This window comes from Camellia sinensis, chromosome 14 (genome assembly GCF_055761805.1).
Source record: "Camellia sinensis isolate YWXY chromosome 14, ASM5576180v1, whole genome shotgun sequence".
Classification (NCBI taxonomy): Eukaryota; Viridiplantae; Streptophyta; class Magnoliopsida; order Ericales; family Theaceae; genus Camellia; species Camellia sinensis.
In genome coordinates this window covers 24,740,977-24,758,832 of record NC_138974.1, presented here as the reverse complement: position 1 = coordinate 24,758,832, position 17,856 = coordinate 24,740,977, and the positions used below count along the sequence as shown (strand labels likewise).

Sequence of the window (17,856 nt, the reverse complement as noted above, 5' to 3'; positions counted from 1 at the left end):
TGCTCATAGCTGACCTTCCCCAATCGTACCCAAGTTCCCGAGCCGAGGCAACTTTGGTGATGACGGACACGTGGCCTTAGGCACGAGTCAGGGCTTCCTAAATTTTCCCAAAAATAAAATATTTAGGTGGCAACTCTGCATCTGGCAAAGCAGTCCATGTTTGGCACTTCTTTCTAAAAAAATGAGTTTTCCAAAATAATTTGCCAGATTTGGACTCTTTGGTGATTTATCCGTCTCGCATTGCACTTTGCAGGATTAGATTCAGAACCGTGACATTTGAGTCCGAACTGTAGCATGAGGCCCACGGGCGCGTCTACAGTAAGCAAGCATGATTGATTATAAACATGCTCCTTCTTCTCTTAGTCTTCCTTCCTCTTCTTCTATCTCTTCATTCTCTTCCCCAGCTTTTTCCAATCCTTCTCTCCATAGAAGTCTGGTTGGTGGCTTGCAATATTTGACCATCACTCGCCCAGATTTGGCCTTTGCTGTGAATCAGGCTTGTCAACACATGCAAACTCCTTCTCAAGATGATTTTGCTAAAGTTAAACACCTGCTCAGATTTGTTCAAGGGACCCTTCATCATGGTTTGCATTTTTCTTCTAGTTCCTTTGATCTTTATGTTATTTTAGATGCTGATTGGGCTGGTAATCCTTGTGATAGAAGATCTACTTCTAGCTTTTGTCTTTTTCTGGGTTCTAATCTGGTTTTTTGGACTGCTAAGAAGCAGCCCACTGCGGCTAGGTCATCTACTGAAGCTGAATACAAGTCCATGGCTCAAGCTGCAGCTGAGTTATCTTAGCTTCAGATGTTGCTTCATGATATACATATCTCTTTCTCTATTCTTGTGCTTTGGTGTGATGAAGAGAAAAGAAAAAGAGAGAGAAAAACTAAAAAGATATTATTTAACAAAAATGAATCCAACCTATCTTTACAAGAGCAGATCTCTAGATTTATATACACAGCAGTATAATTGTCTTAACAATCTAACAAATAGTTGTTAAGAGGGTTTTCTAACATACACACCTCTTTGACTAAGATGAAAAAACTACTCTTAACCTACACACACTATAGAGCTCTAGCACAGCTGCTACTATTGAGACTTAGCAGACGTAGACCACAAGTCCTTGGGCTGCTGCTGTTTCTTAGACTTAGACTTGGTAGACTTAGACCTGTTTGCATTGTCATTGTTGGGAAGCATGGCATTGACACTAGAGACTGAGCTGCTGCTTTTGTTATCAGCCCCCTCAAGCTGAAAGGAGGAAGATCAACTAGAAGCTTGGATTTGAGGAAAAGAAATCTGCTAATAGGGAGAGCTTTAGTGAACACATCAGCAATCTGATATGAAGAGGAAACATGCCGAATGAGAAGTTATTTAGCAGACACCTTTTCTCTGACAAAATAATAATCAATTTCTATATGTTTTGTTCAGGCACAAAATATAGGATTGGAGGCCAAAGATACTGCAGACAAATTATCACACCAAAGCACAGGAATAGATAAAAAGATATGCATATCATGAAGCAACATCTGAAGCCAAGATACCTCAACTGCAGCTTGAGCCATGGACCTGTATTAAGCTTCAGTAGAGGACCTAGCCACAGTGGGCAGCTTCTTAACAGTCCAAGAAACCATATTTGAACCTAGATTAAGACAGAAGCTAGAAGTAGATCTTCTATCACAAGGACTAGTAGCTCAATCAGCATCTGAAAAAAACATGAAGATCAAAGGAACTGGAAGAAAAATGCAAACCATGATGAAGGGTCCCTTGAATAAATCTGAGCAGGCTTTTAACCTTTGCAAAATCATCTTGAGAAGGAGTTTGCATGTGTTAACAAGCCTGATTCACAGCAAAGGCCAAATCTGGGCGAGTGATGGTCAAATATTGCAAGCCACCAACAAGACTTCTATAGAGAGAAGGATTGGAAAAAGTTGGGGAAGAGAATGAAGAGATAGAAGAAGAATAAAGACTAAGAGGAAAAGGAGCAAGTTTTCAACCAGTCATGCCTCCTTGCTGAAGCAGCTTAGAAGTATAGTGAGACTGGGATAAGAATAACCCATAAAAAGAAGCTATAACTGAAATACCCAAAAAGAAAGAGAGAGAACCCAGATCTTCGAGAGAAAAAAATATAATGAAGCTCAGAGATTAAAGACTGGATATAAGAAGAAGAGTTACCAATGACAAGAATATCATCAACATAGACCAAGAGATAAGTAAGAGCGGTAGCAGTAGTTTGAACAAACAAGGAATTATCACAATGACTAGTAATAAAGCCTAGTGAAAGTAGAAAAGAGGAAAAAGTAGAAAACCAAGCTTTGGGAGCTTGTTTAAGACCATAAAGAGCCTTGTTTAATCTACACACATGAATAGGAAATTGAGGATCCTCAAAACCAAGTGGATGATTCATAAAAACCTCTTCTTCAAGCTTTCCATGAAGAAAGGAATTAGATACATCCAACTACTTAATAGACCAATGGAAATGAAGAGAAACACAAAGGAAAACTCTGATGGTTGGTTGCTTGGCTACAGGGCTAAAGGTATCTTTGAAATCAACACCAGCCTCTTGAAGATAACCCTTGGCAACTAGTCTGGATTTGTACCTAGCAATAGAGCCATCTGAATTCTTTTTTATTCGAAAGACCTATTTACAACCAACAACATGTTGATGAGTAGAAGGAGAAGCAAGAGTCAAAGCCTTCTGAGTTTGAAGAGCCTGAAATTCTCCAAGCATAGATTGATTGCCAATAAGGACACAGTAGAGCAGCTTTATAGGTTTGAGGCTCAGTGTCAAGAAAAGTAGCAAGCAAACCAACTTGGGAAGAGATAGCTATCTTGCTTTGAGTGAGCATAGAATGAGAATTGAGAGAGTGAGAAGAAGGAGGAGGAAGAACAGGAATAGTAAGATTAATACCAGGTAGAGAAGAAGATAAAGGAGAGGAGATAAATCCAGAATTATTTTCGACAGGACTGGAAGCAGAAGGTAAAGAGGTAGGAATAAGAACTGAAGCAGAATCAGAATGATTTGGTGTATGAGAAAATGGAAAAGAAACATGAGAAGAAGTTGAAGCTGAAGTGAAAACAAAAGAGGAAGAGATAGGAATCTGAGAAGAAGACAAAGTAGAAGTAGTACCCCAAAAGAATGACTTAATAGCAAATTTGGAAGAGAGAAGAGGTGGTGAAGAAGAATCAAAACAAGCAAAGGGAAAAGAAGATTCATCAACCACAACATGTCGAGAGATGTAAACTATACCAGAACTAGGATCTAAACATCTATATCCCTTGTAGCTTGGATGGTAACCAATGAATACAAAAGCCTTGGATCTTGGTTGCAATTTGTGAGAAGTATAAGGCTTTAACCATGGATAACATTTGCAACCAAACATTTTGAGAAAATCATAATCTAGAACCATCTGAAACAAAACCTCATAGGGACTAAGATTATCCAATTGAAGAGAATGCATTCTATTTATCAGATAAACAGTAGTAACATGAGCCTTAAACCAGAATTTTAGAGGCACTGATGATTGATCAAGTAATGTAATTGTTGTCTCAATAAGATGTCTTTGCTTTCTCTCAGCAACTCTATTTTGAGATGGAATATGAGGACAACTAAGCTAATGAACAATTCCAGAAAATTTGAGAAAATCCTCAAATTGACCACTAGTATATTCTCCTCTCCCATCAGTTCTTAAAATTTTAAGAGAGGTTGAAAACTGATTTTCAGCATAGGATTTAAATTTTAAGAACTTAGAATATACTTCATTTTTATAAGAAAGAGGATAAAGCCAGGTAAAATGACTAAAATCATCAATAAAAACAACATAGTAAGTAAAGGAAGCAAGCACTTTAGTGAAAGGGCCCCAAACATCTGAGTAAATTAGAGTAAGAGGAGCATGAGTTTTATTAGATGAGAGTACAAAAGGAAGTCTGTAACTCTTAGACACATAGCAAGAATGACAAAAAGTTTTACAATCCTTATGACTAAGAGACAAGGCACTTTTATTTGCAATGGTATGAAACACAGCAGAAGAAGGATGCCCTAGTCTCTTATGCCAAATAGTAGCAAGAGAACTAATACCAGAAAAAGCTTTAGGAGAAAATAAAGAAGAAGGAAACTAGTAGAGGCCATTGTGATGATGTCCTCTACATAGTACCTTGCTAGTGAGCTTGTCCTGAATCACAAGGACTCATTGTCAAAAGTAATGCTACAATTATTATCAGAAGTAAGCTGATGAACAAATAACAATTTGGATGATATTTGTGGTACATGAAGAAGATTATTAATCCTAAATTGAAAAGAATGAAAGGAAAATATACCAATGCTAGAGTTATGAATTGGAAGAGTATTGCCATCACCAATCATTACTTGATCTTGTCCTTGGTAAGGATGATAAAGATGAAGGTTGTTCATATCATTTGTAAGATGTGAAGTAGCAGTAGAATCAACATACCATGGTGTTGAAGAAGACTGCATAGGTGTGGACATAGCAAGAAAAGAAGTATGAGCAAAAAATGCTCTAGGATTAAAAGAAGGCATTTATGAAGGTCCCATGGTATAAGAAGGAAACACAGGTTGAAATGAGGTATTCATTCGATGTCTACACTCTAAGGCAGAGTAATTTCCTATTCCACAGATTTGACAGATCAAGCCATAGCTTTGAGGTCTGCCTCATCTTCTGCCTCTTTGGTTACTGTACCTACCACCTCTGGACTAATAGCCTTGAGATCTATTACCTCCTCTGTTTTGAAAAGAGAAATTACGAGAGGAAGATTGACCAAAATACTGCTGATTCTGATCAGACAGAACAGGTGAAGCAGCTGGAGTATTGTCTGTGGTGGAATGAGAACTAGTATTAGCAGAGAAAGCAACAGTGAGCTTAGAAGTGCCATGTTTGTGACCATTTTCGACATGTACAGCTTCAGAACACAAGAGAGAATAGACTTCATCCATTGTAAACACCTCTGATTTGGCTCGAATGGTGGTCTTAAAGGCATTATACTCATCAGGTAAGCCATTGAGTACCAGAAGAATTAAATCTTGATCACAGATTGGAGATGATGCCAAAGCAAATTCTTCAACAAGATCTTTAATTCCTTGAAGATAGGTTTCCATAGATTTGGATTTCTTTGAAGTAGTACTCAATCGATTCTTGATCTAATGAATATGAGAACGAGAAAGTGATGTAAATATTTTCTCAAGAGCAGACCAAACATCTCGGCAATGCTTCAGGTGAAGAATGAAAGAAAAAATAAAAGGAGTAAGAGTTGCAATTATGCAACTGAGAAGACAAGAATCGATCAACTTCCATTACAGAAACTCAAGATTAGAGATCAAGTTGCTGCTAGAATCGTTAGTTGTAGCAGATGGACATACTGTAGATCCATCAAGAGAGCCAAACAACTTAGTTGCTTCAAAAAAAATTTGAATCTGGCTTCTCCAAATTGAATAATTTGAATCTTTGAGTTTGACTGTAATCAAAGAGTGAAGATTGGAAACAAGTAGAAGAACATTCGAAGGCAATGATGGCTTCTCAGTTTGAATCACCATTGTTGCTCGTGAAAGCTTCAGAGCTCTGATACCATGAAGGGAAAAGAGAAAGAGAGAGAAAAATTGAAAAGATATTATTTAACAAAAATGAATCCAACTTATCTTTACAAGAGTAGATCTCTAGATTTATATACACAACAGTATAATCGTCTTAACAATCTAACAAATAGTTGTTAAGAGGGTTTTCTAACATACACACCTCTTTGACTAAGATGCACTAAACTACTCTTAACCTACACATAGTATAGAGCTCTGGCACAGCTACTGTTGCTGAGACTTAGCAGACGTAGACCACAAGTCCTTGGGCTACTGTTGTTGCTTAGACTTAGACTTGGCAGACTTAGACCTGTCTACATTGTCACTGTTGGAAAGCATAGCATTGACACTAGAGAGTGAGCTGCTGCTTTTGTTATGATTATCATTTTGTCAGAGAAAAGGTGTCTGCTAAACAACTTCTTATTCAGCATGTTGCCTCTTCAGATCAGATTGGTGATGTGTTCACTAAAGCTCTCTCTATTAGCAGATTTTTTTTCCTCAAATCCAAGCTCCTAGTTGATCTTCCTCTTTTCAGCTTGAGGGGGGCTGATAACAAAAGCAGTAGCTCACTCTCCAGTGTCAATGCCATACTTTCCAACAGTGACAATGCAGACAGGTCTAAGTCTGCAAAGTCTAAGTCTAAGCAATAGCAGCAGCCCAAGGACTTGTTGTCTACGTCTTCTAAGTCTCAACAGTAGTAGTTGTGCCATAGCTTTATAGTGTGTGTAGGTTAAGAGTAGTTAAGTGCATCTTAGTCAAAAAGATGTGTATGTTAGAAAACCCTCTTAACAACTATTTGTTAGATTGTTAAGACAATTATACTGCTATGTATATAAATCTAGAGACCTGCTCTTGTAGAGAAAGGTTGGATTCATTTTTGTTAAATAATATCTTTTTAGTTTTTCTCTCTTTCTCTTTTCTCTTCAAAAAGAACCCATAGTAAAGAATAAATAAATAAATAAAACAATGAGCCCTATAATAGGAGAAACATATTAATCTTCACTAAATGCAAGATTGACCTAACCTTCCAAATATAAGTGTACTGGGTGGCCAAATGAGTTAACTTAATTAATTTTATATTCATTATAAACCATCAATTTAGTTTGTCATTAAATGACTCGCGAGCAAAAAATTTAGTATTACCCAACTCGTCCTATGGCCCATCTCAATCCATTTGACTTTTCAGCCCGTCTCATCTCATAGAAGATGATTTAGGGCTTTGAATAAAGGTTTGAAATCCAAGCCCGCCCATGAACCCGACCCGTATAAGCCCACATGGATATATCCAGTCTGACCATCCCATCAACCCAACTCAAATTATCCCATCCAAAAAAATAAATAAATAATATTATTCAAAAAATAACACTGTTAAATTTAATTTTAATCCATTAAAATCAATACTGCTCTATTTTTAAGAGGGAAAAAAAAAAGAAAAAAAAAAGAAGCCTTTATATATTACCCTTATAAATTGTACTTAAAAAATATATATATACAAATCACAATTTGTTAAAATTAAATTTGACAGTGATCGGTAATATCTTTCTAACTCTCAACTTTTTATATATAATATTATCATAATTTGTTAATTTGATGAATTTATTCTTTAATTTGATTGTTTTAATAGTATTAATTAATTTGATCATATGAATTATTTTTTTAAAAAAAAATGTGTAGAACTTAATAACACAAATCTAATAAAAATGTATAATCCAATTCAGTTTGACGTTGGCTTGTAAGATTTGGACTTACAAGTGAGATATGATTTTAATTTTTGTAAATAAATCTGATCCGTACTAATTTATTGACTAATTAAAACTTGAAAAACTCATTAATATTTGAGACGTGAACTCAATAATTATGAGGTGGGTAAGCCTGACCGTCCATTGGTGACCCCTATTTCAAACCAATAATAAGGTGACTTTGATATGATAAAATTTTGGCTAGATAAAAACGTGAATCACTATAGTTCCTTACACAATCTTTTGACTTAAGAAACCACCATACTCATCTTCCAGTGCTTGGGGAGTATCCCAATGGAATAGGGTGACAAATGGCTTTATACCTACAAATGTCAACATAATAACATAAGATAATTTTGAGGATAATAATCTCATACAAATAATGTGGCAAATTCAGGTCATAAATTCAATAATAAAACGAAAAAAAAAATATCATCATTGTGAATTATAATTTTAAAACTGCTATTACTAGATCAATTTGGTCAAGAATTTTATAAAAACTCTAGAAGATCTAAAATTTTCTTTTGAGAAGAACCTTATCCACATCAAACAAGATAATCAATGATGACATGATTGAGAGTTGAATCAACCTTTTTTCAAGAGCTCATCAATAAGGTTGTTGTAGTATTTGATTCCTTCCTTGTTCACACCACCACTTAGCTTTCCACCTAGAAATATTGCACGTATGACCCCAAAAATTAGGCAAATATAGGTAACAAGAATTAAAAAAAAATAATAGTTTCTTTGCCAAATGGTCTCTCTCACTCTCTCAGCAAAAAGAAAATATGTTGATATAAATTGCAGAGTACATAGCACAATACATCAAGTGCATGAAATCAGCTCAATCACTTCTCCCATTGAACATCAACTTGATAATACAATATCAATTTTTTGGGTCAAATGGTTAGGATTACTCAATCAAACCATTATAATCTCATTTTTAGTGTCACTTTCTTTCCTCTTACTTTTTTTTCTTTTTCGTTTACATCTTCATGTGAGAGCCCCCTTTCACTTATTATCTCTTACAATTGTGGGTTCATTTGCTTTGTATTTTTAGAAAGGATCCTTCTTCGTGTATAATGCATGTTTGATGGCATTTAGAGATATTGGATGGTTAATCATCTTACTTGGTAATACTCTAGACCATGAGATTGAGAATCTATAAGCATCTAAACCCATTTCTTTCATGATCGCAACATCTTCCTGTAATATAATTAAAAAAATAAATAAAGAAAATTAGTATCACCGATAAATAGTTACAATATATCAATTCAATCATATAACTACAATTTACTTACAAAAATCTTATTTATTTATTTATTTATTATATTTGTTAGTGTAGCATTATGTTAGTGTATCATTATGTTAGTGTAGTGCATTATGTTAGTGCATCATTATCTTTGTGTAGTGTAGCATTATGTTAGTGTAGCATTATGTTAGTGTATCATTATGTTAGTGTAGTGTAGCATTATGTTAGTGTAGCATTATGTTAGTGTAGTGTTATTTAATTGTTCATAGGCATCCAAGGCATCCTCTATAAATAGAGTGCCTTCTTTGTGTAATTAAGATATACAACATATAGAAACAATTGTGCCTCTCTCTCTCTCTCTCTATTCGCTCATCTCTATCTTCTCTTACTTTCTCCAATTATTATTTCATGGTATCAGAGCACAGTGTTACATTTCTGGCATTTTGCAATTTTGGTGTTTAGTCCCATCCACAGCGGCACTACATCAAACCACTCGGAATTTCCTCACGATTCCAACGGCACCAAGCCCGGCCTCAGAAAACCTTTCACGCGCCCACACGCGCCGCCAGTGTCCACTGCGCGTCACCATTTCTGCCACCACTCTCACACGCGCCCGCACGCGCCATCCGTTGTTTCTCCCTTCCGACACGCGCCTACACGCGCCCACACGACCCGCGGCTGACGTCAGGCCTGCCTCTCCCGTACGCCGCGCCTGCTACTGTGCGTCTCTCGTGCGCCGTTTCACTACTGTGCACCCGCGTGCGCCGAATCCGCTACCGTGCGCCGCGTCTGCGCCTGCCGCTACCGTGCACCGCCGCTTCCTGCTAACGTGTTCCTTCCTTCACTCTGCTAACGTGCGCCGCTGACATATTTGCTGACATCATCTCTGTCCAGCATACCTTTCCTGGCTATTTTCGACCTTCCGGACTCACTGGTACACTCTGTTTTACCTAATTTTGCTCCTACAGGTCTATCATATTACTTTAAACCCTATTCAACTAGTATTATGGATCGTCATGATGCCTCCCATCCTATTTCCGTTATTTTGAATGGTTCAAACTATGTTCTGTGGGCCCAAGCCATGTCCTCCTTCCTAAAAGGAAAGAAGCTCTGGCGAATTGTCACCAGGGATGTGACTAAACCGGTGAAAGACAGTGACACTAATGAAACTACTGTTCCTACTGCTACATTTGAAGACCGACTTGAGGAATGGGACAGTAAGAATTACCAAATCATTACCTGGTTTCGTAATACCTCTGTTACATCTATCAGTCTTCAGTTTGGTCGCTTTCAGCTTGACTCTGTAACTACTCCTGCAAAAGACATCTGGGATTTCTTGAAAGAACGATACCAGACTACTGGTCTTGCCCACCAATATCAACTTCAGAACCAACTTCACCGCATGCGCCAAGAATCCACTCAGTCCATTAATGACTTCCTTTCTCAAATGTATTCTGTTTGGGATCAGCTTGCTCTTTCAGAACCAACTTGGCATACCCCCGAAGATGCTGTTTTATTTACTATCTATCGCAACCAGCAAAGGTTGGTGCATTTTCTTATGGCTCTTACTTCCTCCTTTGAGCCCGTACGTGCCTCTTTGCTTCATCGCCATCCATTGCCCACTCTTGAACAAGCAATTTCTGAGTTGCTATCAGAGGAGACGCGTCTCGGTACTCTTCAAACTCATCATGTGGACTTTGTTCTGGCCACTCCTCCGTACCGGCCATCATTTACCCAACGGACCACTGCTTGCCTCTATTGTCAGAATCGGGGTCTTCCTTCAACCCATCTCCTGGTCAATTGCCCCGTCAGATCCTGCCGCTACTGCAACAAACTTGGTCCTGGTCATCTGCAACAGGATTGTTTTCGCAATCCATCCCGATCATCGTCCAATAGCCACTCCTTTCGCGGTGGCTATGCCCGGGGAAGCTTTCATCGTTCCGGGAATCAGTCTCATCACACTGCTACTACTGCTTCTAGGAATCAGCCTCATCCCACTGCTGCTGCTGCTTCCAGGAATCAGTCTCCCCACACTGATGCTGTCACCTCTGCGGGGTTCTCTGAGTCGTCTGCTCCGTCTACCCCTCGCTTTTCTCCAACGGATGTAGAGGCCATGCTCAAACAACTTCTCTCCCCATCTGGTACACCTCCTCCTACTGCTTTGTCTGTAATCCCAGGTAACTCTTCTTGGTATTTTGACTCTGCCTGTTGTAATCATATGACCTCCAGTTCTACTATCTTTTCTTCCTTCTCTTCATCTCCTCATATTCCCTCAATACATACTGCTGATGGTTCCCTCATGTCTGTCCGTCATGTTGGTACTGTTTCCACCTCTTCTTTATCTATCCCTCAAGTTTATCATATCCCTGCTCTTACCTTAAACCTTATTTCCATTGGTCAATTATGTGAACTTGGTCTAACTGTCACATTTTCTGCTACTGATTGTTTGGTACAGGACCCTCAGACGGGGCAGACTATTGGGATCGGCCGTAAGCATGGACGTCTCTATGAACTCATTCACCTTCATGTTCCTGCCTCTCCTCCGATTGCTGCTCCTACATCTACTTCCTCATTATCTCCCTTTCATCTTTGGCATTGTCGTTTAGGGCATATTTCTGTTAATCGCTTACGGTCTTTGGTTTCTAGTGGACAGTCGGGTCATGTAATTCCCGATAATTTCGATTGTATCCCCTGTCAACTTGCCAAACAACCTGTTTTATCATTTAATAAAAGTACTTCAGTTTCCCTTGCACCTTTTGATCTTATCCATTCCGATATTTGGGGGCCCTCCCCTACTACTACTATGGGGGGATCCCGCTATTTTGTTGTCTTTATTGATGATTTTTCCCGGTTTACTTGGCTTTTTCTCATGAAAACTAGGTCTGAACTTAAACACATTTATTATAGATTTGCCCAAATGGTCCACACCCAATTCTCCAAAACCATCAAAATTTTTCGCTCTGACAATGCTATGGAATATCGGGATTCTGATTTCCTTTCCTTGCTTCAGCATCATGGTACACTGCCTCATCGTTCTTGTGCTGGCACGTCCCAGCAAAATAGTCGTGCTGAACGAAAACATAGGCATATTCTTGACACTACTCGCGCCCTTCTTCTCTCTTCTTCCTGACCTGAAAACTTTTGGGGGGAAGCTGCCCTCACTGCTGTTTACACTATCAACTGTGCTCCTTCTCCTGTCATCCATAATCAAACTCCCTTTGAACGTCTACATGGCACTCCCCCTCCTTACGCCAATCTCCGGGTTTTTGGCTCTACCTGCTTTTTTCTACTTCAATCCCATGAACACACCAAGCTTGAACCTCGTTCTCGTCTTTGTTGCTTTCTTGGGTATGGAATTGAACATAAAGGCTTTCGCTGTTGGGATCCTCTCTCTAAACGTCTTCGTATCTCCCGCCATGTCGTTTTCTGGGAGCACCAAATGTTTTCCTCGCTATCCTCTTTTCACTTACCCGCACTCTCCACTACCGTACTGTTTACTAATCCTTCTGTAGATCTTTTCTCTGCTGATTTTGATACAGGTTCCTCCTCCATCGAGACGCCCTTGCTCACTCCTGATCCTGTCCAGCCTGCTCTCCCTGAAGGTCTACCTCTTATTGCCACACCTCCTTCTCCACCGGTTCTTCCTCCCACCGATCCTCCTACGGGTCGACCACGCCGGGTAACTCAACCTCCTATCCATCTTCATGATTATATTGTTGGATCTGCTGCCTTCTCTACTTATGAACCTACCTCCTATCGTGAGGCTTGTACTAATCCTCTTTGGCAGCAAGCTATGACCGATGAACTACAGGCCTTGGACAAAGCTCATACTTGGGATCTTGTTGATCTTCCTCCTGGCAAGACTGCCATTGGCTGCAAATGGGTTTACAAAATCAAAACACATTCTGATGGCTCTATTGAACGCTACAAAGCTCGTCTTGTTGCCAAGGGTTTCAACCAGGAATATGGTATTGATTATGAGGAGACATTCTCTCCTGTTGCTCGGCTAACCTCTGTTCGCAGTTTACTTGCTGTTGCTGCTGCTCGCCACTGGGGGCTCTTTCAGATGGATGTCAAAAATGCTTTCCTCAATGGTCATCTTATTGAGGAGGTCTACATGCAACCTCCACCTGGGTCCACTTTTCCCCCTCATCAGGTTTGCAAACTACAGCGTGCTCTCTATGGCCTCAAGCAAGCACCTCGTGCTTGGTTTGCTACGTTCAGTTCTACCATTCATGATTTTGGGTTCACCTCTAGCTCCTATGACTCTGCTCTTTTTATCCGGACTACTTCTCATGGTACCACTCTTCTTCTTCTGTATGTGGATGATATGATTATCACTGGTAATGATGAAGCTGGTATTCTCCACCTCAAACAGTTTCTCCACCGCCAGTTTGAGATGAAGGACCTTGGTACTCTTAACTACTTCTTAGGCCTTGAAGTCTCTCATGATTCTACTGGTTCCTATTTGTCCCAGGCCAAATATGCATCCGATCTTCTGGCTCGTGCTGGTCTGACTGATTGCAAAACTACCTCTACTCCAGTCGATCCTCAGATTCGTCTCACTCCTCTCGATGGGACTCTTCTCTCTGATGCTACTCTTTATCGCCAACTCGTCGGCAGCCTTGTCTATCTCACAATAACTCGTCCTGACATTGCCTATGCTGTTCACATTGTCAGTCAGTACATGTCGGCTCCTCGCACTCCCCACTATACTGCTCTACTCCGCATCCTTCGCTACCTCAAAGGCACTCTGTTCCATGGTCTTCACTTCTCTGCTTCCTCCTCTCTTGAACTGCGTGCCTTTTCCGATGCTGATTGGGCTGGGGATCCTACGGATCGACGCTCCACCACGGGATTCTGCTTCTTCTTAGGGGACTCTCTTCTTGCTTGGCGTAGCAAAAAACAATCCCTCACTGCCCGCTCTAGCACCGAAGCTGAATACCGAGCTCTTGCTGATACTACTCAGGAACTTCTCTGGCTTCGCTGGCTCCTTGCTGATATGGGTGTTTCTTCTTCTGATCCTACCCCTCTCTATTGTGACAATCAGAGTGCCATTCAGATTGCTCACAATGATGTTTTTCATGATCGCACCAAACATATTGAGATTGATTGTCATTTCAATCGCCAGCATGTTACCTGTGGTACTGTTCGTCTTTTCCCTATCGCTTCCGTCGATCAACCCGCTGATATCTTCACTAAGGCTCATCCTTCTGGCCGCTTCAATGATCTTGTTTCCAAACTCAACTTGGTTGATGCTTTCCCTCCTTGAGTTTGCGGGGGGATGTTAGTGTAACATTATGTTAGTGTATCATTATGTTAGTGTAGTGCATTATGTTAGTGCATCATTATCTTTGTGTAGTGTAGCATTATGTTAGTGTATCATTATGTTAGTGTAGTGTAGCATTATGTTAGTGTAGTGTTATTTAATTGTTCATAGACATCCAAGGCATCCTCTATAAATAGAGTGCCTTCTTTGTGTAATTAAGATATACAACATATAGAAACAATTGTGCCTCTCTCTCTCTCTATTCGCTCATCTCTATCTTCTCTTACTTTCTCCAATTATTATTTCACATGACATTTTCAAGCAAAAGAAGGGAGTAGAATTAGGCATAGAATACTCAAATAAGTATAGGCACTTCATTTTGATTGGCTCTAATAATTATGATTAATCCATCCTTGAATTATTGTCTAATGACAAGAACTGAAAAGAGTCTAATTTGATAGATGTAAGGATGTACATATACCTTATAACGGTGATAAGAATCAGTGGCTACATCTCCATTGCTCCCGTCTGTTATTTTACCTGTATTCATGCATGGTCCCGGAAACTATTTTTAGAATTGATATGTAAATTTAGAAGAAAATATAATAAAATTTAGTGGTATTTTTAAAAATTTAAGATTGCGTTTGGTAGGACTTTCTGAATATGATTTGAGAGTATGAGTTGTATTTTGAGTTTGTGAGTTTTAGAATTATGATTTGAGTGTGAAAATTTTGTTTGGTGGCTCCGTTTGGGAAGATAGGTTGTGGGCTTTTTTGGCTATTTTAGCCATAAAAGACAAAATATGATATTTTAGCCACAACAAACAAAACATTACATCCAACCCATAATCATTACACTCTTCTCTCACAAAAAAAGTCAAAAAAGTCGAAAATTCAAAAAGTCCTTCCCAAACCAAGCTTTTTAGCCCAGGTTAAAATAGCCAAAAAAAAGTCAAAAAGTCAAAAAGTCAACCCACTTTCTAAACCAACCCTGAAAAGAGTTTTGAATTGAGTGAGGAATTTTTGATGTGACATATGATATTTGATACAAAAATTTACAACTCATAACCAAATATACAACTCAAAATTCTACTAAAGCACATAAAAAATTTAAAAAAAATCGAAAATATTTTTTTCGAATATATAAAAATTAACATATGTCAAAAAAAAATTACACTGTTCCGATCAACTGGCCGTACGATCGGTGGGACGTCCGATAGAACATCTGGTGGGACGACCAGTTAAGTCAAATTTAAAAAAGAAAAATTTGAAAAACACACTTCACACAAAGTTTTCTGCAGAGTTGTGGAAATGTGATCTGAGAATTCGTTCCAAACATCATATTGGAATATGGGTGTAGAATCATTGTTTGGAAACACAACCAAACACAAGTTTCATAAAAAATTTTAAATTTTAATTATTAAAAATTATAAAATTTATTATTAATATTAAAATTATAAAATTTATTATTATTATGAATTTTTTTTAAAAAAAAATAGAGCTTGTTTTTGGTTTTCCAAAAATACTTTTTAGAAAATTTTATTTTTTTGTTTTCCGTATTTTTTGTTTTTACTAAATTTTTTTAACATTTTAAGCATTTTTTTTTAACTTTTAGACACATCTAACATAAATACACATAAAAGTATAATTTTTTGTAAAAAAAATCTTTTAAAAATTTACTAAATACCAAAAATATATAAATAAAAAAATTACTATAATTCAATATATTTTTCATATTTTTATGTATTTATTAATTTTTTAAAATATTTTTTCACAAATTTTTTACTTTTTAGATACACCTAAGTAAGGTATATCTAAAAAAGTAAAAAAAAAAATACTTAAAATTTTAAAAATATTTACTAAAAATAAAAAATTCAATTTTCAAAAAAAACTCAAACCAAACAGATTTTATTTTTCTTTTTCACAATGTTCAGGATGTCACTGTCACTAAAGGACATACTTAACAGGCTTTACATGGACATAAAACATGCAAAGATTCCACTTAAAAATATTGATCTCAATAATTTAGGGCTTTTATAAATTAGTATTCAATTTTTATACTAATATCAAATTTTATACTAATACCAATTTATAAATTTGCATCTGGAATCTAGTTATAAAAACATGACTTGTATAAGTTCATGAAAATTTAGGGCTTTTATAAATTAGTATTCAACTTACGTAATTTTGTGATAGAATTGTAGATGGTGTGGATTGCATATCGAAGAATGTTTCTTAATTTATATCAAACTAACAAAATAAAAAATTGTATTTAGATTTTAAATTTATGAAGAATTTTGTGAAGGGTGAATAAAGAAGATATTTTTTTCTCAATTAATAATATTATTTTTTTGGCAATATGAGAAAAGATAAAAGCCAAAATAAAAACCTTGGAAACACTATGGTACACATATGCAACTTTTATATATTTTTGTGCTAAATATTATATAATTTTGTAGTAAATATTTTTATTTTTTTTCATAAGAGTTAAGATAATTTGTGGTTCAAAAATAAATTTTGTGGTATTATTACATATTTTTGTAGTAATATGACACATTTTTTTATTCAAACGTTTACTAACCACAAAATGTATAACAAATACCACAAAATATGTAACATTACCACAAAAATACATAACTTTACATCTTAATCACAAATTGCCATGAGTCCTACCAAAAAAATATGTAATATGTAATATTAACTACAAAAATATGTAACACATACCACAAAAATACATAATGCATAAAAACTTTACATAAAATTGGTCTCAATAATCCCACTTGAGTCTTACAATTGCAATAATCAACTCTTCATACTTCTGGTCAAGTTATAATATCATTTAACCTAGAGTTTCTAGTTAAGAAGCTAACAAAAGTTTCCTTGTGAAAATCATATCCATTGCCGCGTAACTATTTTCTATTTGTTTCTTAAACGAAAATTCAGGACCAGTTGATAATATTATTACTTGACTAGAATTACAGAGAGTTTATTATCTTAATTGAAAGTATAATGCTGAAGTGAAATTTTATAAATATGCTAAATGTAATTAACTCTTAATCATTTTGTTGATTCCCTGTTGGATTTCTTTTCATGGAATAATTTGATTTTACAACGAACACAAGGTTAAAGCTGTTAATGAAATATAAAATCCATTTGAGTCTCTCATTATTATAATCATAACAAATCAAGAAAATCATTTTCTTCTTAGATTCCATAGGACCGATTAGTGTGAGCAAAGATCCCCTCCTTGCATCATATCTTACTTATAGGGCTATTGGGCCTACTTTTAGGCCCAATTTTGATAATCCGAACCGTTCATATTTTAAGATTTATTCAGTATATTATACCTGTTAAAAATCAAGTTGATCGGATATCAGAAAGCATGTGTTCGGAAAAATCGAACTAAAAACTATTTTTTTTTTAAATTTAATAAACAGTTTTCTGAACACATGCTTTCTGATATCCAATCAACTTAATTTTTTACAGGTATGATATACTGAACAAATCTTAAAATATGAATAGTTTGAATTATTAAAATTAAACCTAAAAATAGACCCAATAATCCTACACGTAAAAAATTCAATGAAAAAATGTAAAGAGGAGATCTTAGACTCCGATTAGTGTAACCTATTTGGCAGGCCACATGAAGTTGGCATATATGTTTAATTTTTTTTTTAATTTAAAAATTCTTCTTCATTATGAATCCTGGTCAAAGCCCGCCATACTTTAATTTTGTTTTACTTTATTTTATTTTATTTTATTTTATTTTATTTTTATGGGCCCTCGGGCCAACGGTCTGAATTCAAAATTAGAAATATTATATTAATAATTCCTATACTTTCACGTTTGTATCATTTAGTCCTTATAATTTTAATTGAATCAATTTTAATTATTTTAAATTAGTTTAATTGATTTTTGTGAAAAATGTGCACTTAAAGGGCATCTGTTGTATTGTAAGAGCAAAATTATAACTTTGATCAATTTAATGACTTTAATCTTAATCAATTTAGTAAAAAAA

General features: G+C 36.6%; 1 protein-coding gene across 1 annotated transcript in view; it reads right to left on the bottom strand.

Annotated features, from left to right (window-relative positions):
• LOC114256477 (beta-glucosidase 12) overlaps window positions 1-17,856 on the bottom strand; it is a 33,309-nt gene that overhangs the window by 11,141 nt on the left and 4,312 nt on the right. Inside the window, exons 3-6 of the mRNA XM_028196135.2 lie at window positions 14,321-14,379; window positions 8,449-8,524; window positions 7,912-7,989; window positions 7,557-7,644 (exon numbers count right to left, since the gene is read on the bottom strand). Of these exons, the coding sequence (XP_028051936.2) occupies window positions 7,557-7,644; window positions 7,912-7,989; window positions 8,449-8,524; window positions 14,321-14,379 (301 nt within the window). The remainder of the gene's footprint in view (window positions 1-7,556; window positions 7,645-7,911; window positions 7,990-8,448; window positions 8,525-14,320; window positions 14,380-17,856) is intronic.